The sequence below is a fragment of the Megascapheus bottae genome, chromosome 2 (genome assembly GCF_031878675.1).
Source record: "Megascapheus bottae isolate mThoBot1 chromosome 2, mThoBot2.hap1, whole genome shotgun sequence".
In the NCBI taxonomy this organism is placed as follows: domain Eukaryota; kingdom Metazoa; phylum Chordata; class Mammalia; order Rodentia; family Geomyidae; genus Megascapheus; species Megascapheus bottae.
Window position 1 is genome coordinate 61,064,076 of NC_143510.1, and position 18,105 is coordinate 61,082,180.

An 18,105-nucleotide genomic window follows, 5' to 3' on the forward strand; every position below is an offset into this window, starting at 1 on the left:
CCTTACCACTTGAACCATTGCTCCACTTTCCACTTTTCAGTCGTTACTTGGAGATAATAGCCTCATGGACTTTTCCTTCCTCTGATCCTCAGGTCTCAGCCCTCTGAATAGCTAGGGTTACAGGCTTGAGCCACCATCAGGCAGAAACATTTTTTAAAGTTTAAAATTATGCTTTGCAGTAAGAACTGTTTTCCCCACGTTTATAATCTGTTGAGAATCTGACTAACTCTGCCCAGCCCACAGCTTTCCCCACCCACACCTTAAATTGAAAGAAGCGAGGGCGGGCCCAGAGGCCCCGCCCATCCTTTGCTCCCTGGGGGTCTGCATTCCCGAGCCCTGTGCGCCTGCGCAGGGATGCAGCTACGTCACTTCACCACTCGCTGGAGTCACGTGGCCGGGGAGGGAGGAGGGGCTTTTGGTGCCGCGTACGCGCAAAGGGAAGTGATTCTGCGCGTGCGCTGGAGCATGTGTGGCCCCCTGCAAGCCTTCACCCTGACTGGTGCATGCCTCTCCCTGGTGGGACCGTGAGACCCGTCGCCGCGACCACGCGGCCGTGGAGGGGACGGGCAGCCGCAGACCGGCTGGACCCCTCTCTCGGAGACTGGACGGCCCCGGCCTCACAGAGGACGCTGCTCAGCCAGCGGCGGGCTTCATGGCATCCTTGGCGGACCGAGTGCGGAGCAATGGGCGAATCGCCGCCGGGCTCCTGTTTAACCTGCTGGTGTCCATCTGCATCGTGTTCCTCAACAAATGGATCTACGTTCACTACGCGTTCCCCAACATGAGCCTGACCCTGGTGCACTTCGTCGTCACCTGGCTGGGCTTGTACATCTGCCAGAAGCTGGACATCTTCGCCCCCAAGAGCCTGCCGCCCTCCAAGCTCCTCCTCCTGGCCCTCAGCTTCTGTGGGTTTGTGGTCTTCACCAACCTTTCTCTGCAGAACAACACCATAGGTACCTATCAGCTGGCCAAGGCCATGACCACGCCGGTGATCATAGCCATCCAGACCTTCTGCTACCAGAAGAGCTTCTCCACCAGAATACAGCTCACACTGGTGAGTAGCCGGAGGCCCGGGCGCATCCCTGCACCCACCTCTCCAGCAACTTCCTCCCTGGCAACTGCGTTGAACCTTGCAGCACGCTCTTTCCCATCATTCTGAATCCACAAATGAGATGTGAATCTCAGGCTTCTGTGTGGGGGAGAGGTTGCATTTCCTTTTGGTGCCCAGCTGTTTTCTTGGCCCACAAAGGGCATGTGTGTATGGGTTTTTAGCAACCACCTGTATTGGAAAGGGCAGAAAGCTGTATTAGGTGGTGCAACCCCATGTATCAGAATATCTGCACAAGCTCAGACAGAAACTGTCCTTCACTCTGTGAAATCAAACTATGATAAGAAAAGGCTTTGCGTAAAATGGTTCAGAATAGGTCTGCAATGTCATACTGCAGAAACGGGGGGGGGGGGGGGGGGGAGAATTCCTAAGATGATTTTTTGGTAAAATGTTTGAGATCTTACAGACTTTTATTGTGTTTATATCTTGTTTAGACACTAGTGTAGACGATCCACTTATCTGCCTGTCCGTGCATGTGGCATTTTTCTTGTACAATGCATGGACTCATTTTACCTCCACTTGAAAGAAGAATTATATGTGAATGTCAGTGTGGAACTCCCACACTTAGGAAACAGGATTGGCAGTTTCCCAGAGAAAGAAAAAAAACATTTGTACAGTTAAGAGTTCTGTGTTTATGATTAGATTTGTAAGATATCTTGAAAGGAATTGCTAAATTTGTTTCTTGAATTTAATCTGAACAGCATTTCTTTTTCTTTACAGATTCCTATAACTTTAGGTGTAATCCTAAATTCTTATTACGATGTGAAGTTTAATTTCCTTGGAATGGTGTTTGCTGCTCTTGGTGTTTTAGTTACATCTCTTTATCAAGTGGTTGGTAATTTTTTTTCTTTATGTGCCTTTTTAGCAGATTTCATAGATTTTGAAGCTGTATTCCAAGGTTTAGAAAATACAGTATAGAGACAATAGACTGTTGGGAAGAAAGCATAATTGCATAAATTGTCTGACTCCAGGTGAAGAGAAGAAAGGAGACAGAGAAACATGGGTGTAGGATGCTCACCAAACACCCACCTGTTTGTAAGTGCTTAATACCCATGCTTAACAGTCTGAGTTTGGGGTGAAGTTTAATTCTTTTCTGGGAAATCTTTATAAAAATGAGTAGTAAGACTTTTTTTTTTACTAAGTTCATTGGTTATATGTTTACTCTTTAATAAAGTTGCTATGAAGCATCTTCATAATGAGAGTATTTATATAGAGTAATTTATAGCAGTGAGTTTTTTGCTTCCTGTGCAAGCAAGGTGGCTGGCCTATAGGCATTATTCGTTGAAAATTTGTTCATGGACTCACTTCATTACCATAAATTCCAACAAGTATGTTTTTTGTTTCTTGTGCAGTGAGGGAAAATAACTTGGTACAGGGAACAGTGAAACAGTATTCTCTCTATACTGAAAACCTTGGTCTGGAAATTTTGGGTGTGCCTGCATGGGGAATCAGCCAAATAGTATGACCAGTTTTCCTTACTTCACCAACAACATCTGGTGATAAATGAAGGCATTCTTGCTAGGAACATTCATCCATTAGGACAGCCCTGGCAACCTAAACTCTTTGGTAACAACCATATAAAAAATGAAAAGTAGGGCCAGGAGTTTGGCCTAGTGGTAGAGTGCTTGCCTAGCATGCACGAAGACCTGGGTTCGATTCCTCGGTACCATATACACAGCAAAAAGCCGGAAGTGGTGCTGAGGCTCAAGTGGTAGGGTGCTAGCCTTGAGAAAATCCAAGGACAGTGCTCAGACCCTGAGCCTAAGCCCAGGACTGGCAAAAAAAACAACAACAGAGTTTTCTTGCATGCTAGACAATTGTTCCGACACGGAGCTAAACCCCAACCCTTTTTATTTTGAGAGAGGGTTTTACTAAGTAGGCCAGAGTGGCTTAAAACATACTTTGTGTAGTTTTAAATTAACATAATTATTTCCCCAAAGCTGGAGAAAAATATTTCAACATAGTGATTGATTTCTGTATACCAGGAGCAGTTGATTTGTGCCATGTACAAATTCTTTTTTTTTTTTTTTTTGCCAGTCCTGGGCTTGAGCTCAGGGCCTGAGCACTGTCCTTGGATTTTCTCAAGGCTAGAGCTCTACCACTTGAGCCTCAGCACCACTTATGGCTTTTTTCTATGTATGTGGTACCGAGGAATCGAACCCGGGTCTTCATGCATGCTAGGCAAGCACTTTAACCACTAGGCCAAACTCCCGGCCCATGTACAAATTCTTAACTGTAATCCTCCTGCCTCAGCCTCCTAAATAGCTAGGAGTACAGGCACATACTTCTATACTCAGCTTCTTCATTAGAATTTCTTTTTTGTGTGTGTAGTTTCTTTTCTGGTGGGGTTGAGGTTTGAACTTAGGCAACCATCATTTGTTGTTGTTTTGAAGTATTTTTTTATTGTAATGTATAGAGGGGTCACAGTTACATTCACCAGACAGAGGGTACATCACTTCTCACACATTGATTACCCCTCTCATTTCCCTCCCCCCACCCTCTCCCTATCATTTTGTTTTCCCCCTTTCCCTTTCCTATTTCAAATAAATGTATATACAGTATACCGGGTAACAAAGTCAGATATTATAACAATATGAGATTAACCAAAGGGCAACAAAAAAGAAGAGAAATAACATAGTACATTAAAAACAACATGCACATAATACAAAGCTCTTGTTTCCACATCCTGAAGATCCTTTCATTTAGTCTCATCCTATATGACCTTATGTACCTAGGTTTTGAGCTATTGTAGTCCTCTGCTAGAAGAATCCTAGATGTGTACTAATTATTACAAATGAGGGAAACCATTGAGCCTATGTTCCTTTGGGTCTGCAACCATCATTTTTGTGGCTAAAAGAGAGGTTTCACACTGCCTAATGAGGCTACGGAGAGCATATACTCTGCCCATCCATTTTGGCACACTGCTTTGTCCTCATTATAGAAGACTCTTAACAATAGCTGGCAGGAGTATGGCTCAGATTTCCTGTTCTTCTGTTTTTATTTTTATTTATTTATTCTTTGCTAGTTGTGGGGCTTGAACTCAGGGACTGAGCACTGTCCTTGGGCTTTTCTCAAGACTAGCACTTTGCCACTTGAGCCACAGCACCACTTCCAGCTTTTTCTATGTATGTGGTACTGAGAATCGAACCTGTGTCTTCGTGCATGCTTGGTAAGCACTCTTCCCACTAGGCCAAACTCGCAGCCCCATATTTTTTATTTTTTCCAGTCCTGGGCCTTGAATTCAGAGCCTGGGCACTGTCCTTTGGTTTTCTCAATGCTAGCACTCTACCACTTGAGCCACAGTACCACTTCCAGCCTTTTCTGTTTGTGGTACCAAGGAATCAAACCCAGGGCTTTGTGCATGCTAGGTGAGCACTCTACCACTAGGCCAACTTCCTAGCTCTCAATCCATTTTTTGTTTTGATACTTTTAGAAAGAAAAGGCACTACATATGTTAAGTAATGCACCTTCTATCTGGTGAATATAATGTAACCCTTCTATTAATTACAATAAAAATATATGAAAAAAAAAGGCACTACATTTCTATTGCCACTCACTGCCTAAATTTTCAGTGTCTCTCTCTCTCATGTGCATAAGCCCCTGTAATACTTGAGAAGAAAATGATCAGTTATTGATTAAACTTATGGAGGCCATTTTTATGTTTTATACAGATCTGTGAAGTAATAGAGAATAGGGTTTTCCTTTCCACCAGCCTACACTCCACATTTCCATCCATCTGTGTGACTAGTCACTCTTTGATTAAGTAATGCTTTTCTTTTGTCCTTACCTTGCTTTATCTCCTAACTTTCAGTGGGTAGGCGCCAAACAGCATGAATTGCAAGTCAACTCCATGCAGCTGCTGTATTATCAGGCCCCAATGTCATCTGCCATGTTGCTCATTGCTGTGCCCTTCTTTGAGCCAGTGTTTGGCGAGGGAGGAATTTTTGGCCCGTGGTCAGTTCCTGCTTTGGTAAGTCCTAATTGTTTTAGTGTCTAGGAAACAGTGTAATCACTGGGTGTGGTGGCTCACGCCTGTAATCCTAACTACTCAGGAGGCTGAGATCTGAGGATCATGGTTCTAAGCCTAGCCAGCCCGGCACTAAAGTCTGTGAGACGCTTGTCTCCAATTAACAACTAGAAAGTGGCATTGTGGCTCAAGGGGTAGGGTGGTAGCGTTGAGCTGAAGAGCTCAGGGACAATGCCCAAGCCCAGAGTTCAAGCCCCATGACTTTTTCTGATTCTTATGACAATGACAGTTTTGAATACTTTCTTTTCCTTATTCTTAATTCTTATTGACTCCCAAATGTATTTTCTAATCTCTGGTTTGTTTTTTGTTTTTGTTGTTGTTACTGTTTGTTTTTCGTTGATTGTGGGGCTTTCCCTCTGGGCCTGGGCGCTGTCCCTGAGCTCTTCAGCTCAAGGCTACTGCCCTACCCTGAAGCCACAGTGCCACTTCTGGTTTTCTGGTGGTTGGTTAATTGGAGATGAGTCTCCTGGTTGATCTTTAGTCCCCAGGCTAGCTTTGAACTGTGATCCTCCAATCTCAGCCTCCTGAGTAGCTAGGTTTACAGGAGTGAGCCACTGCCCTGCTAATCTCATTTTTAATGGTTGAGATTTAAGCCTTTATAAAAATTTATTTTATTGTTATAGAGGTGATATACAGAGGGATTATAATTACGAGTTGGATGATGAGTACATTTCCTTTATACAGTGTTTTCTGTTCCCTCAGTTTCCCAGGCCCTGCCTCCCGTCTCTACCATGAGTTGTATAATTGATGAGTTGTAGAGCTCCAGTGAGCTCCACTGCTCCCCTTTTTACCCTTTCTTTCTTGAGTCCTGAATCCTCACACTCTCCTGAAGATATTCACATGAATACACCATGCATAAGGTTTTTTTTCAACACCAAAAAAAAAAAGTCTCTTATTTCCATATCTTGGAGTTTCAATATATTATTTAATATCAATTTATATAAATATGAAGAGGTGCTTAGGCATTGCACCTTGTGTTTCTCTCCTAAGAATATCTAGCCTCTTTTGCTCTTGAAATTGGAATTTTAAATGACCAATGAAAAATGTATCTTCATAGGATTGTGATAATTGAAGTGGTGTGTTAATGGCTCTATTGTTTTTGGATTTTTGTAGCTTATGGTGCTGTTGTCTGGAGTCATAGCTTTCATGGTAAACTTGTCAATTTATTGGATCATTGGGAACACATCTCCAGTCACGTATCCTTCTCTAATATCTTCCACATCAATAGAATGCTTATGTTTTCTAAAAGGTGTTCATAACCTTGGTTGGTCACATCTTAACTATTGCTTAGCCTAAACTGACTAGAGTGGGTTGGTTTTAGTCTTACGTTTTTCAAATCAGAGTCTCTGGGATTGTAAGGAAATAATAACTTAGCAAATTACTTCTTTTTTTGCCAGTCCTGGGCTTGAGCTCAGGGCCTGAGCACTGTCCTTGGGCTTTCTCAAGGCTAGAGCTCTACCACTTGAGCCTCAGCACCACTTCCGGTTTTTTCTATGTATGTGGTACCAAAGAATCAAACCCAGGTCTTTGTGCATGCTAGACAAGCACTCTACCACTAGGCTAAACTCCCGGCCCCAGGTCTCTCTTTTTTTTTTTGCCAGTCTTGGGCTTGAACTCAGGGCCTGGGCACTGTCCTTAGACATTTTTTGCTCAAGGCTAGCACTCTGCCACTTGAGTCACAGTTCCACTTCCAGCTTTTTCCATGTATGTGGTACCAAGGAATCAAAACCAGGGCTTTGTGTATGCTAGGTGAGCATTCTACCACTAGGTCAAACTCCTAGCCCAAATTAGTTCATTTTTTGTAATATGGGTGTTTTCTATTTTCTTAAGTCATAAGTAACTTCTTCCCTTACAAAAACTAACCTGTATTTCAGAGACAGTGAATCCAAATAATACTTGTTCATTGAATAATAGGGTGAGTAGAGGCTTGCGTTTTAGTGATTTTTAGGTGTAATTGACCCATATTAATATAATTTCACACCATTGGCATCTGATTTTAGTCTGTCTTTGTGCCTTGTTTTCCAGTATTTCAAGTCAAAAAATGAAGTCCTAGCTGGGCACAACAGTTCACTCCTGTAATCTTAGCTACTCGGGAGGCTGAGATCTGCGGATCACAGTTCAAAGCCAGCCCGGGCATAAAGGACCTGAGACTCTTATCTCCAATTAATCACTGAAAAACAAAAGGGAGTGGCACTGTAACTCAAGGGGCAGGGTTGTAGCTTTGAGCTGAAGAGCTCAGGGACAGCGCCCAGGCCAGAGTTCAAGCCCCATGACCTAAAAAAAAAATGAAGTCCTATTGAAGGTCAAGTTCAGCTGTATCTTTTCACTATTTATTCCTTTTGTTTTAGTTTGAATTCCACTTTGCTCTGATCCTATGCAAATGGGAAGAATAGATTCTATTACCAGATCAGAGAAGGTAGTTTAGTAATACCTATGAATAGACTGATTTATATGAATGAGTGGCTATTGCTTGAGATAGCAAAATAAAGAGCAAATATTCCAACTACCAATAAATAATAGTGATAACAATTTTTTAAAAAACAATGTTTAATAATTATTTACCAGATATTGTTAGGAACTTTTGCATTTACCAATCCATATAATTCGTATCGTATCTCTTGAGTAAAATTGTTTACAAACAGGTCAGAGGTCAGCTTTTTCGCTCAACTTCCCCAGTTGAAGCACAGCTCCATTTCTGGCCTTTTGCTGGTTAATTGGAGATAAGAACATGGTAGAGGGTCAAGAATGTGGCCTAGCAGTAGAGTCCACGAAGCCCTGGGTTCGATTCCTTGGTACCATACACACAGAAAAAGTGGGAAGTGGTGCTTGAGTAAAAGAAGCTCAGAGACAGTACCCAGGCCCTGAGTTCAAGCACTAGGACTTCCTCCTCTCCCAACAAAAAAAAAAAAAAGAAGAATGTGATGGAGCTAGGCGCTGGTGGCCCATGCCTATAATCCTGGCTACTCAGGAGGCTGAGATCTGAGAAGACCAAGTAAAAGCCAATCTGGGCTAGAAAGTGTATGAGACTCTTATCTCCAATTGTCCACCAGAAAATCAGAAGTGGTACTCTGGCTGAAAGTGATAGAGCACTAGCCTGGAGGTGGACAGTGCCCAGACCTAGAGTTCAAGACCCGTGACTGACAAAATCTTTTCTGTCTGTGATGGCTTTAAACCGTGATCCCAGATTGCATGAGTTCCCAGCACCCTTATGCTCTCACTTGTTTTCTTTGTTTAAGACTGGTGCTCTAATGCTGGAACCACACCTCCACTTTTGGCCTTTTGCTCCATCCTCTGATTTTAGCCTCCTGTGTAGCTAGAGGTGTGAGCCATCAACATCCACCGAGCTTTAAAGTTCCTATTCTTGAGGTATTATGGCTACTATTTAGTCTTTCCTGTGTGTATGTGTGTACGTGTGTGTATGTAATTCATGTGTATACTTGACACCTAACTTACTACTTTTTATCCTTATCTGAAAACCTCAGCTATAACATGTTTGGACACTTCAAGTTCTGCATCACTTTATGTGGAGGATACATTTTATTTAAGGATCCTCTGTCGATTAACCAAGGTCTTGGCATTTTATGTACACTCTTTGGCATTCTGGCCTATACCCACTTTAAACTCAGTGAACAAGAAGGAAGTAAGAGCAAGTTGGCACAACGTCCCTGAGTTTCTATGGAGAAAACAGAAGTTGCTGTGAGAACATAAGAAATGTTAAGTGTGTAAGCTAGCTCTCAAAAAGAAAAGAAAAATCCAGTATAAAATTCATCAAATGAAAAAAATCATCAAATGATCTGCAAATACAAATGTTATTTACAAATATGACTTAGTATCTTTTTTAAAACTTAGTTCTCTAAAACCTTTCAGGCTTCTTTTCAAAGACGGTTATGAGGTGGGGATGTGGCTCAGTAGAAGAGTGCCTGCCTAGCATGCATAGAGCCCTGGGTTCTAGCACCACCACTGAAAGGGGGAAAGAGATGCTACATGATCTGTTATTATATGTATACGTGTGTATATATGTGTGTATAGACATACACATACATATAATAATTTGGTTATATCTAAAATACACAAAAGCTAAAGTTGTATAAATGATCAAAAGTCTGTTTTCCAGGACTACAGGTATGTTTGGCTTTTCAGTGCTCAGACCTTTCCACGGAAGAACACACAGGACTCTCCCGCTTCCTCGTCAATGGTTTTCCCACCACTGACTGCATTTATTATCACTTTAGTCAAAGTGTTGAAGCAGTGTTGGGAATCAAACCCAGGGCTTCACACTAGCTAGGCAAGTACTCTGCCTTGAAGCTACACTCCAAGTCCCGAAGTTAGAATTTAAATCTAACATTTCTGTTTTAATTGGTTTCATTTAGCTTCTTCATTTTGCTTACAGAAATGAAAGAATATTTATAGAAAGGAAAATGAACTAGAGATGATCATGAAACAATCCATTTCTAAAATTATTGCTTTTCTAGTGGAAAACTGATATAAATGTATAAATTATGAGGCTAAGCATTATGTTGACCATCTATACTCCTTGCTCCTCAGGAGGCTAAGGCAGGACGACTGTTTGAACCTAGGAGTTTGAGGCCACCCTGGGTGATATAGCAAGCCCCTGTTTCAAAAGAAGTTGCTAGTTATCTGAAACACCTTACAGTTTTAGAGCTCTTTTCTTGGCTTTGAGTTTTCAGTGAACACTAGAAACTAGAGAGTTGTATGACAAAATACCGCTAACAAAATAAAGACTTCAAGCCCAGTGCTCCTCTACTTGGGAGGCTGAAATCTGGAGGATCATGGTTCAAAGCCAGCCTGGGCAGAATAGTCGACAAGACTCCCATTTCCAATTAATTAGCAAAATTCTGGACTGGAGGCATGGTTCAAATGGTAGAGTGCTAGCCCTGAGCAAGAGAGCCAAAAGAGAGCTCAAGGTCCTGCGTTCAAGCACTAGTACTACGACAAAAAAGAAAAGAAAAAAGAAAAGCACACAGATATTCGCCTTTTAGGTATGTAGGAATTTTCCTACATATCTAAATGGAAAAGTCCTGGCCCATTTGAAATAAAAAGCCTTGCAGAAAATAAGTTTTGAAGAAGTTCAACCTGCCAATCTGTTATATAATTAATATATGGGGTTCCTCTGGCTTTTTTAAGTTTACAGATATTTTATTTGTGCTAAGAAATACAGAACTCCTTGTCTTGATTACATGAACCTGATGTATTATTTGTCTTAAAAAATACTTTGTGTACTTTTAAATTAACATAATTATTTCCCCAAAGCTGGAGAAAAATATTTCAACATAGTGATTGATTTCTGTATACCAGGAGCAGTTGATTTGTGCCATGTACAAATTCTTAACTGTAAATAAAATTTGGAAACACACTGTGGTTAGAAAAAGTGTGAGGTTAAACAATAAATGACTGTTGAGAGAAATAGAGTAACAAAGATGGGGCAAGAGAGATGAGGATGCATTTATATAAATGAATAAACTATGTACTGTCAGTATTTTTGCCTTGAAGACAATCATCAAATTGAGAAGGAAGTTTCTGGGGGAAAAAAACACCTGACAACCTGGCCAACCAGAGGTAAACCCGAGTGCTTTGGTAATAAACATGTTTTCCTTTTGTTGCCAATATAATAAGACTTATTTTTTTATTCTATGTTAAATGACAACTTCTAGTATTGCCTGTTAAAAATAAAGAGAACGTCTTGTTTTTACTTTGTCTTGCATATTAGAGCCTGTATAAAGATAGTTCACGGTGTATGTGTGGCCACACTGGTCTGTTCAGCTTTCAAATCCACAAACTAGTTAAAATGAATCCATCCCTGTCTTAAAAGAATGAAAAGGTGCCAGGCACCCAGGGCTCACATCCGTAATCCTAGCTACTCAGGAGGGTGATAGCCGAGGGTCTTGGTTTGAAGCTCAGACAGGAAAGTTAAAGTTATTCTTATCTCCAAATAATCACTAGAAAGCCAGAAGTAGAGCTATGGTTCAAAGAATAGACTGATAGGCTTTTTTAAAAAGTACCCTGTTTTCAAGCCCCAGGACTGTCCCATTTCCACTGCCAGAAAAAGTGAAATGAAGCATGCTTTCCTATTAAAAAAAAAGGGGGGGGGGCAGGAGTTTGGCCTAGTGGTAGAGTGCTTGCCTAGCATGCACAAATACCCGGGTTCGATTCCTCGGTACCACATATGTAGAAAAAAAGCCAGAAGTGGTGCTGAGGCTCAAGTAGTAGAGCTCTAGCCTTGAGAAAGTCCAAGGACAGTGCTCAGGCCCTGAGCTCAAGCCCAGGACTAGCAAAAAAAAAAAAAAAAAAAAAAAAAAATCCTTGCTATTTTTAAAATGATTAATTTCATAAAATTTACTTCAAAACAACAGCATACATTGCTTTTCATTCATTGTATCTGAATAGTTACATGAAGGAATATGTAAGAAATTATAATTTTGCATTCATAAAAGAGCAGATTAAATTAGAAAGATTTTTCTCTTTTTGTTTGTGTATATTCTTTTACTCATGGCTTCTATTTTTTTTGGCGGGAGAAGGGGGTCATAGGGCTTGAATTCTGGGCCACTTCCTTTTTTCTAGAGATTAATTGGGGATAAGAGTCCAATGGGCTTTGTAGTGCCCGGGATATTTTTGAACCTTCATCCTCATTTCTCAGCCTCCTGAATAGCTAAGATCATAAGTGTGAGCCACCATGCCCAGCTATGGCTTCTAATTTTATTTTATTTTGCTTTATTTTTTGCCAGTCCTGGAGCGAACTCCAGGACTGTCCTTAGGCTTTCTCGAGGCTAGGGGTCTACCACTTGATGCACAGCACCACTTCCAGCTTTTTTCTATATATGTGGCACCGAAGAATCGAACCCAGGTCTTTCTCCATGCTAGGCAAGCACTCTACCACTAGACCAAACTCTCGGCCCTGGCTTCTAATTTTAAACAGCACAGTAAGACATTTAATTTGACTTAGCTGGGTCTGGTGGCTCACACATGTAATCCTAGCTATTCAGGAGGCTGATATTTGAGGATCACAGTTCATAGCTAGCCCGGGCAGAAAAGTATGTGAGACTCAATATGTCCAATTAACCAGCAAAAAGCCAGAAGTGGAGCTGTGACTCCAGTAGTAGCATGCCAGTCTTGAGCAAAAAGTTGAAGTTGGTTTTTTGTTTTTTGTTTTTTTTGCCAGTCCTGGGTTTGAGCTCAGGGCCTGAGCACTGTCCTTGGACTTTCTCAAGGCTAGAGCTCTACCACTTGAGCCTCAGCACCACTTCCGGCTTTTTTCTATGTATGTGGTACCGAGGAATCGAACCCGGGTCTTCATGCATGCTAGGCAAGCACTTTAACCACTAGGCCAAATTCTCGGCCCCAAAAAAGTTGAAGTTGTTTTATACTTCATATGAAGTCATTAGGAGGTGAATGAGCCAACTCAACGAGTTATTTATGGGTATTTGGGGAATATTTTTGCAAGCTGTTTTTAATTTGGAAAGCAATATATTGCCCAAATTATAGTAACATTTTTCTATTGTACTAATATCTCATGAATACTATGTATGTTATGAGAACTAGACTGCATTTTTAATCAGATAGGTGTGTGCATTTGTAAATACTTAATTTTTAAGGTACCCATAAAGATGATTGTTTCTTATAAAATGAAGTAATCTACATCAACCACCATGTGTCTTCATTTCCCTTTTCCTGTTTGTGTTTCTCTTTCCCAAAGCTTTTCTATTTTCTAATTCCTCCCTTCTCTGTTTGAAATCAGTCGGGCCTACATTTGGTGCAGGAAGGGCCTTAGCAGAGAAACTGAAAGACTAGAATCCGCTCACTGAGACCTGCCCTGGGGTCTCCATAACCAGGATTTCCTGTAGAAGCGATCGAGCACTCCTGGGGTTTTAAAGAAGCAAGACTAATGTTTTTTTTTTTTTCTTTTTTGCCGGTCCTGGAGCTTGAACTCAGGGCCTGAGCACTGTCCTTGGGCTTTCTCAAGGCTGTAGCTCTACCACTTGAGCCACAGCACCATTTCCAGCTTTTTCTATGTATGTGGTACCGAAAAAGCAAACCTGGGTCGTAGTGCATGCTAGACAAGCACTCTTATCACTAGGCCACACTCCCGGTCCAAGACTAATCCTTTTGACCAGAGTTCTTGGACATAGATGGAGGGCTCCAGTGGCCATATTTGTAAGGGGTCAAGATATTTTAAACAAGTGACCCAAAAGAAATAAAGACAAAAGTGCTGTAAAACAGGTTTCCAACCAAATACACATTCCTCATCTCACTAGCACTGAGAGGCTAGAAATGTGGAATTCTCTTTTTACTTTGTCACCTTGTAGTTAAGAGTGGATGTGTGAGATGTCACGTAGAAACACCATTAGAATCAGTGTTTCTAGAGAAGCTTTTGCTTTCCTGGTGAGAGGGATGGATGTGGCTGGTAAACCATCCCCACCACCTTCCTAACTTGAATCCATCTATGCATGTCTGGAACACTGCTGATGCCTAAACAAGAGGTGAAGAGAGCCTGCTGAGAAGTTGTTGCTATGATACTCATCAGATGCCCATCTTTAGGCTTCTAGTTCTAGGCAAAAAATAAGCCCCCCATCCTTTGGTTAAGGCTTGTCATTTGCAGCTGCAGGCATGCCTGTGAATATCTGGTATAAAAGTATAAAGGAGCCAGGTGTGGTGGCTCAGGCCTATAATCCTAGCTACTCAGGAAATATGAGGATCAAGGTTCAAAGCCAGCCCAGGCACTAAACAACGGGAGACTCATCTCCAATTAACCACTAAAAAATGGGAAATGGGGCTTGGCTCAAGGGTAGGGCAGTAGCCTTGAGCTGAAGAGCTCAGGGACACTGCCCAGGCCTAGTTCAAGCCCCATGACCCACAAAAAAAAAAAAAAAAAAAGTACGAAGGCATCCAGGAGCATAGCCTGGTAGTAGAGTGCTTACCTAGGATGCACTAGGCCCTGGATTTGATTCCTCAGTATTACATACACAGAAAAGGCTGGAACTGGTGCTGTGGCTCAAGTGACAGAACACTAGCCTTGAGTAAAAAGTGTCCAAGGACAGTGCCCAAGCCTTGAGTTCAAATCCCAGGACTGGCAAAAAATAAATAAGTATGAAGGACTCACTAATAGTTTACAATCCAGAAAGCAATAACTAAATGTAGGCTGTTGAATAGTAGTGGTAAGTAGCTATTCTTCCATTTTATACAACACTGGGGGTTGGATGATAGAATGGTCAGGTGACCATATAGACTTATGCTGCCTTTATGATGTGACTACCTTGTCCTCTGCCATCCTCTTTGTACTTCCTGACTCTGATCATCTTCACTAACCCTGTACACCCCTTGTCATAGCCATCCCCATTTTGTCTTGTTTTCCCATTTTCCTTCAAGTTGAATGGGTAAACCAAGAAAACACCATTACCTGTGATTGAAAAGTCAGGCTTAAGTCTTGGAATTTATCATCACTGTGAAAGTCTTACAGAGAATCAGTTTGGAGATCTAGAAGAAACTCGCTTTTCTAATTTTCCAAGACTTCCAGAAGACCAGAGGAGAGTATGGTGGCACTAGGAGCCTGAGGAGCCTCACATGCCCAGTGTAAGGACCCGGCTTGTTCTCACCACAGCCATCTTGTGACTGCATGATTGCCCCTGGGTAACTGGCTTCTCCTGTCCTGCATACTTTCCCTGCATGCCATGCACAAACAAAACTATTAAAGTAGTTATGTGGACCTTTATGAGCAGAAGAGTCAGCAGCAGGAATGCGCCTCTGGTCTGTGATGTTAGCTAGAGATAAACCAGGTAGCTTGATAAAAAGTCACTGTTGTCCTGACCACTATATAAACTCTTCCTTTGACCAGAATCTCAGGGAGGCACTCAGAAGAGATTCACCCTTGACCATTCTCCCAGTACCTGGACCTGCCTAACTTCAGTCTTGTGGCTAGCTCTCTTTTCCCCCACCTCCCAGGCTCCACTGACTCACTTTATCTGTAATTTGTTAACGATGATTACATTGAACAAGCTGAGAACTTAAGGGATCCAAGTATTAATCTCATCTTCCATTTCCTTTTATGCAGTGTTATTGGAGATATTGACATCAAACACTGTAGGGACAGGCTCTCAACAGTCAGAGAATTACAATGAGAGGAAGGATAGTGAATTACAGACCATGTTATAAGCATCAGGATTCTGATTCTTTTTTTTTTTTTTTTTTGCGGGTCATGGGGCTTGAACTTGGCTTGGGTGCTGTCCCTGAGCTATTCATCTCGAGGCTAGTGCCCTACCCCTAGGCCTGAGAGTATTCCCTGAGCTCTTCAGATCATGGCTACCACCATACCCTAGAGCCAAACCCCACTTCCCATTTTCTAGAGGTTAACTGGAGATAAGAATCTTAGGTCCCTTTGTGACAGGGCTGGCCTTGAACCTGATCCTCAGATCTCAGCTTCCTGAGTAGCTAGGATTACAGACATGAGCCACTGCCCCCGCCAGGATACTGATTCTTAATACATCCTAGTTGTTATAAACCACAACTTCAGAGTGAGATAAGTCAAGACCAAAGGAACAAAAGGTGCACGGTCTCTTTGAAGATATAAACATAACTACATAGACATTAAAATCTATGATGGGATATGTACTATATAGACATAATGTTATATAGATTGATATGTACCTATGACATAAACCCTCAGCTTAATTTTAATTATGTTTTAAAATCTATGTGCCAGAAGATTCCCTTTTAGAATACTTGTTTGTTAAACATGACATTTGAAAATATGATGTAAAAATCAGTGTTAATAAAATCTTTCAAAAAAGAAATAAAAAAACAACTTCAAGCACTCCATTGAATTTTACCTGAAGTGCCAAGTTAGAGATTTCTACAAAGTGCAAACCATACAGAAATCAAAGATGGATAAAAGTTCTGAACGGTATAACTTTTCCTATAACCAGACAATAAATTTCAACCATTATTATATTATTAGCATACTAAAATTTTATATCTAAATCTACATGTAGACTTCATTTTGAGTAGTGTCTGGGGGGAAAGCAAGACTATTGGGAAGGGGAGGAGGAGAGAAACAGGGACAAAAACATGAGAAGGGGTATCAATGTGTGAGAAGCAACACACCTAGTATCTGACAAATGTAACTGAAACCCCTCTATACATTATCCCAACAATAAGAAAATAAGAAAAGAGGGCCAGGAGTTTGGCCTAGTGGTAGAGTGCTTGCCTAGCATGAACAAAGACCCGGGTTCGATTCCTCAGGACCACATACATAGTAAAAAGCTGGAAGTGGTGCTGTGGCTCAAGGGTAGAGCTCTAGCCTTGAGAAAAGTCCAAGGGCAGAGCTCAGGCCCTGAGTTCAAGCCCCACAACTGGCATAAAAGAAAAAAGAAAAAGCTGAAAGTGATAGAGCTCTAGCCTTAAGAAAGCCCAAAGATTGGGGAAGGGGGGAAGAATTCATTGTATATGCCACAGAATTGAGAATTTTGAGAGAAGCGGGAGTGAAGATGCTGAAGTGGTGGCACAAATCAAGATGCACTGTATACATACATAAACTGCTTTGTGAAATGTCAAAAAATTCAACACATAACCTAGAACTAAGATCAACAAGGAAGGCACAGGTTGGGAAAGGTGGATGATAACGTTGAAAGGGGTGACATTGATCATGATGCCTTGTATCCAAAAATTACTTCGGTGAATGGCAATTCCACTGAATAACGACTTAATGATAATGAAAATATTAACAACAACAAAAGAGGACTAGGTTTTATAAGAATATCCACACAGGGCCGGGAGTTTGGCCTAGTGGTTAAAGTGCTTGCCTAGCATGCATGGAGACCCGGGTTTGATTCCTCGGAACCACATACATAGAAAAAAGCCGGAAGTGGTGCTGAGGCTCAAGTGGTAGAGCTCTAGCCTTGAGAAAGAGTCCAAGGACAGTGCTCAGGCCCTGAGCTCAAGCCCAGGACTGGCAAAAAAAAAAAAAAAAAGAATACCCACACAGGGGTCCCGGAGTTGGGCCTCGTGGTAGAGTGCTTGCCTAGCATGCACAACGACCAGGGTTCGATTCCTCCATACCACATACATAGAAAAAGCCAGAAGTGGCTCAAATGGTAGAGCTCCAGCCTTGAGAAAGCCCAAGGACAATGCTCAGGCCCAGGATTGGCCAAAAAAAAAAGATTATCCACACAGGGGCTGGGAGTGCAGCCTAGTGGTGGAGTGCTTTCCTAAAATGCATGAAGCACTGGGTTCAATTCCTTGATAGAGCACTAGCATTGAAGAAAGCCCAAGGACATGCCGGGAGTTTGGCCTAGTGGTTAAAAGTGCTTGCCTAGCATGCATGAAAACTCGGTACCACATACATAGAAAAAAAAGCCGGAAGTGGTGCTGAGGCTCAAGTGGTAGAGCTCTAGCCTTGAGAAAGTCTAAGGACAGTGCTCAGGCCCTGAGCTCAAGCCCAGGACTGGCAAAAAAAAAAAAAAAAAAAAAAAAAGAAAGCCCAAGGACAGTGCCCAGGCCCTGAGTTCAAGCCCCAGGACTGGTTTTAAAAAAAAAAAAAAAAAAAGAATATCCACACACCACAAATTGCACCTGGGTTCTGGGAAGAAATGCCTGCTTTCTGTCATGGAATGATTGGATGGAGATCTCTAGCCACACAGGGGACTCTTCTTAGGAAATCATTAAAAAAAAACTAAAAAACATTTCATGAGGACATTCAGTGCTTGTTCTCAAATAGCACTCCTTACAAAGACATCAAGCCTGTGAATCTTTCATACGCCCCCAATTCATTAATGTTCTGAAATCCAGAGGTTTGGCCAAGGAATCTATGAGCTTCAACTTCTATCCACACCTCCCCAGGCACTGCACTTAGTTGCGGTAGGGCAGTATGACAAGCTGTCAGTTCATCTCCATCCCAACCCAAGAATCTGCTAGAAATGGCATTCCAAGAATGACCACAGAATTTATAAAGTATTTCTGAATC

General features: G+C 41.8%; 1 protein-coding gene across 1 annotated transcript; it reads left to right on the forward strand.

The window, feature by feature from the left end:
* The first annotated feature begins 446 nt into the window (after nt 1–446).
* Slc35e3 (solute carrier family 35 member E3) lies at nt 447–10,845 on the forward strand. The gene is made up of 5 exons (XM_090328187.1): nt 447–1,054; nt 1,829–1,939; nt 4,920–5,078; nt 6,249–6,331; nt 8,618–10,845. Exons 1-5 carry the CDS (start codon nt 653–655, stop codon nt 8,802–8,804), a joined length of 942 nt encoding a protein of 313 aa, XP_090184313.1. The 5' UTR covers nt 447–652; the 3' UTR covers nt 8,805–10,845.
* Nucleotides 10,846–18,105: the final 7,260 nt, after the last annotated feature.

Excerpts from the sequence above, each read along its gene's own strand:
- Slc35e3 (XM_090328187.1), top strand. The coding sequence starts at position 653 with ATGGCATCCTTGGCGGACCGAGTGCGGAGCAATGGGCGAATCGCCGCC. Across the intron at positions 5,079-6,248 it reads CGTGGTCAGTTCCTGCTTTG|CTTATGGTGCTGTTGTCTGG; the intron begins GTAAGTCCTAAT and ends GGATTTTTGTAG. Across the intron at positions 6,332-8,617 it reads GGGAACACATCTCCAGTCAC|CTATAACATGTTTGGACACT; the intron begins GTATCCTTCTCT and ends TGAAAACCTCAG.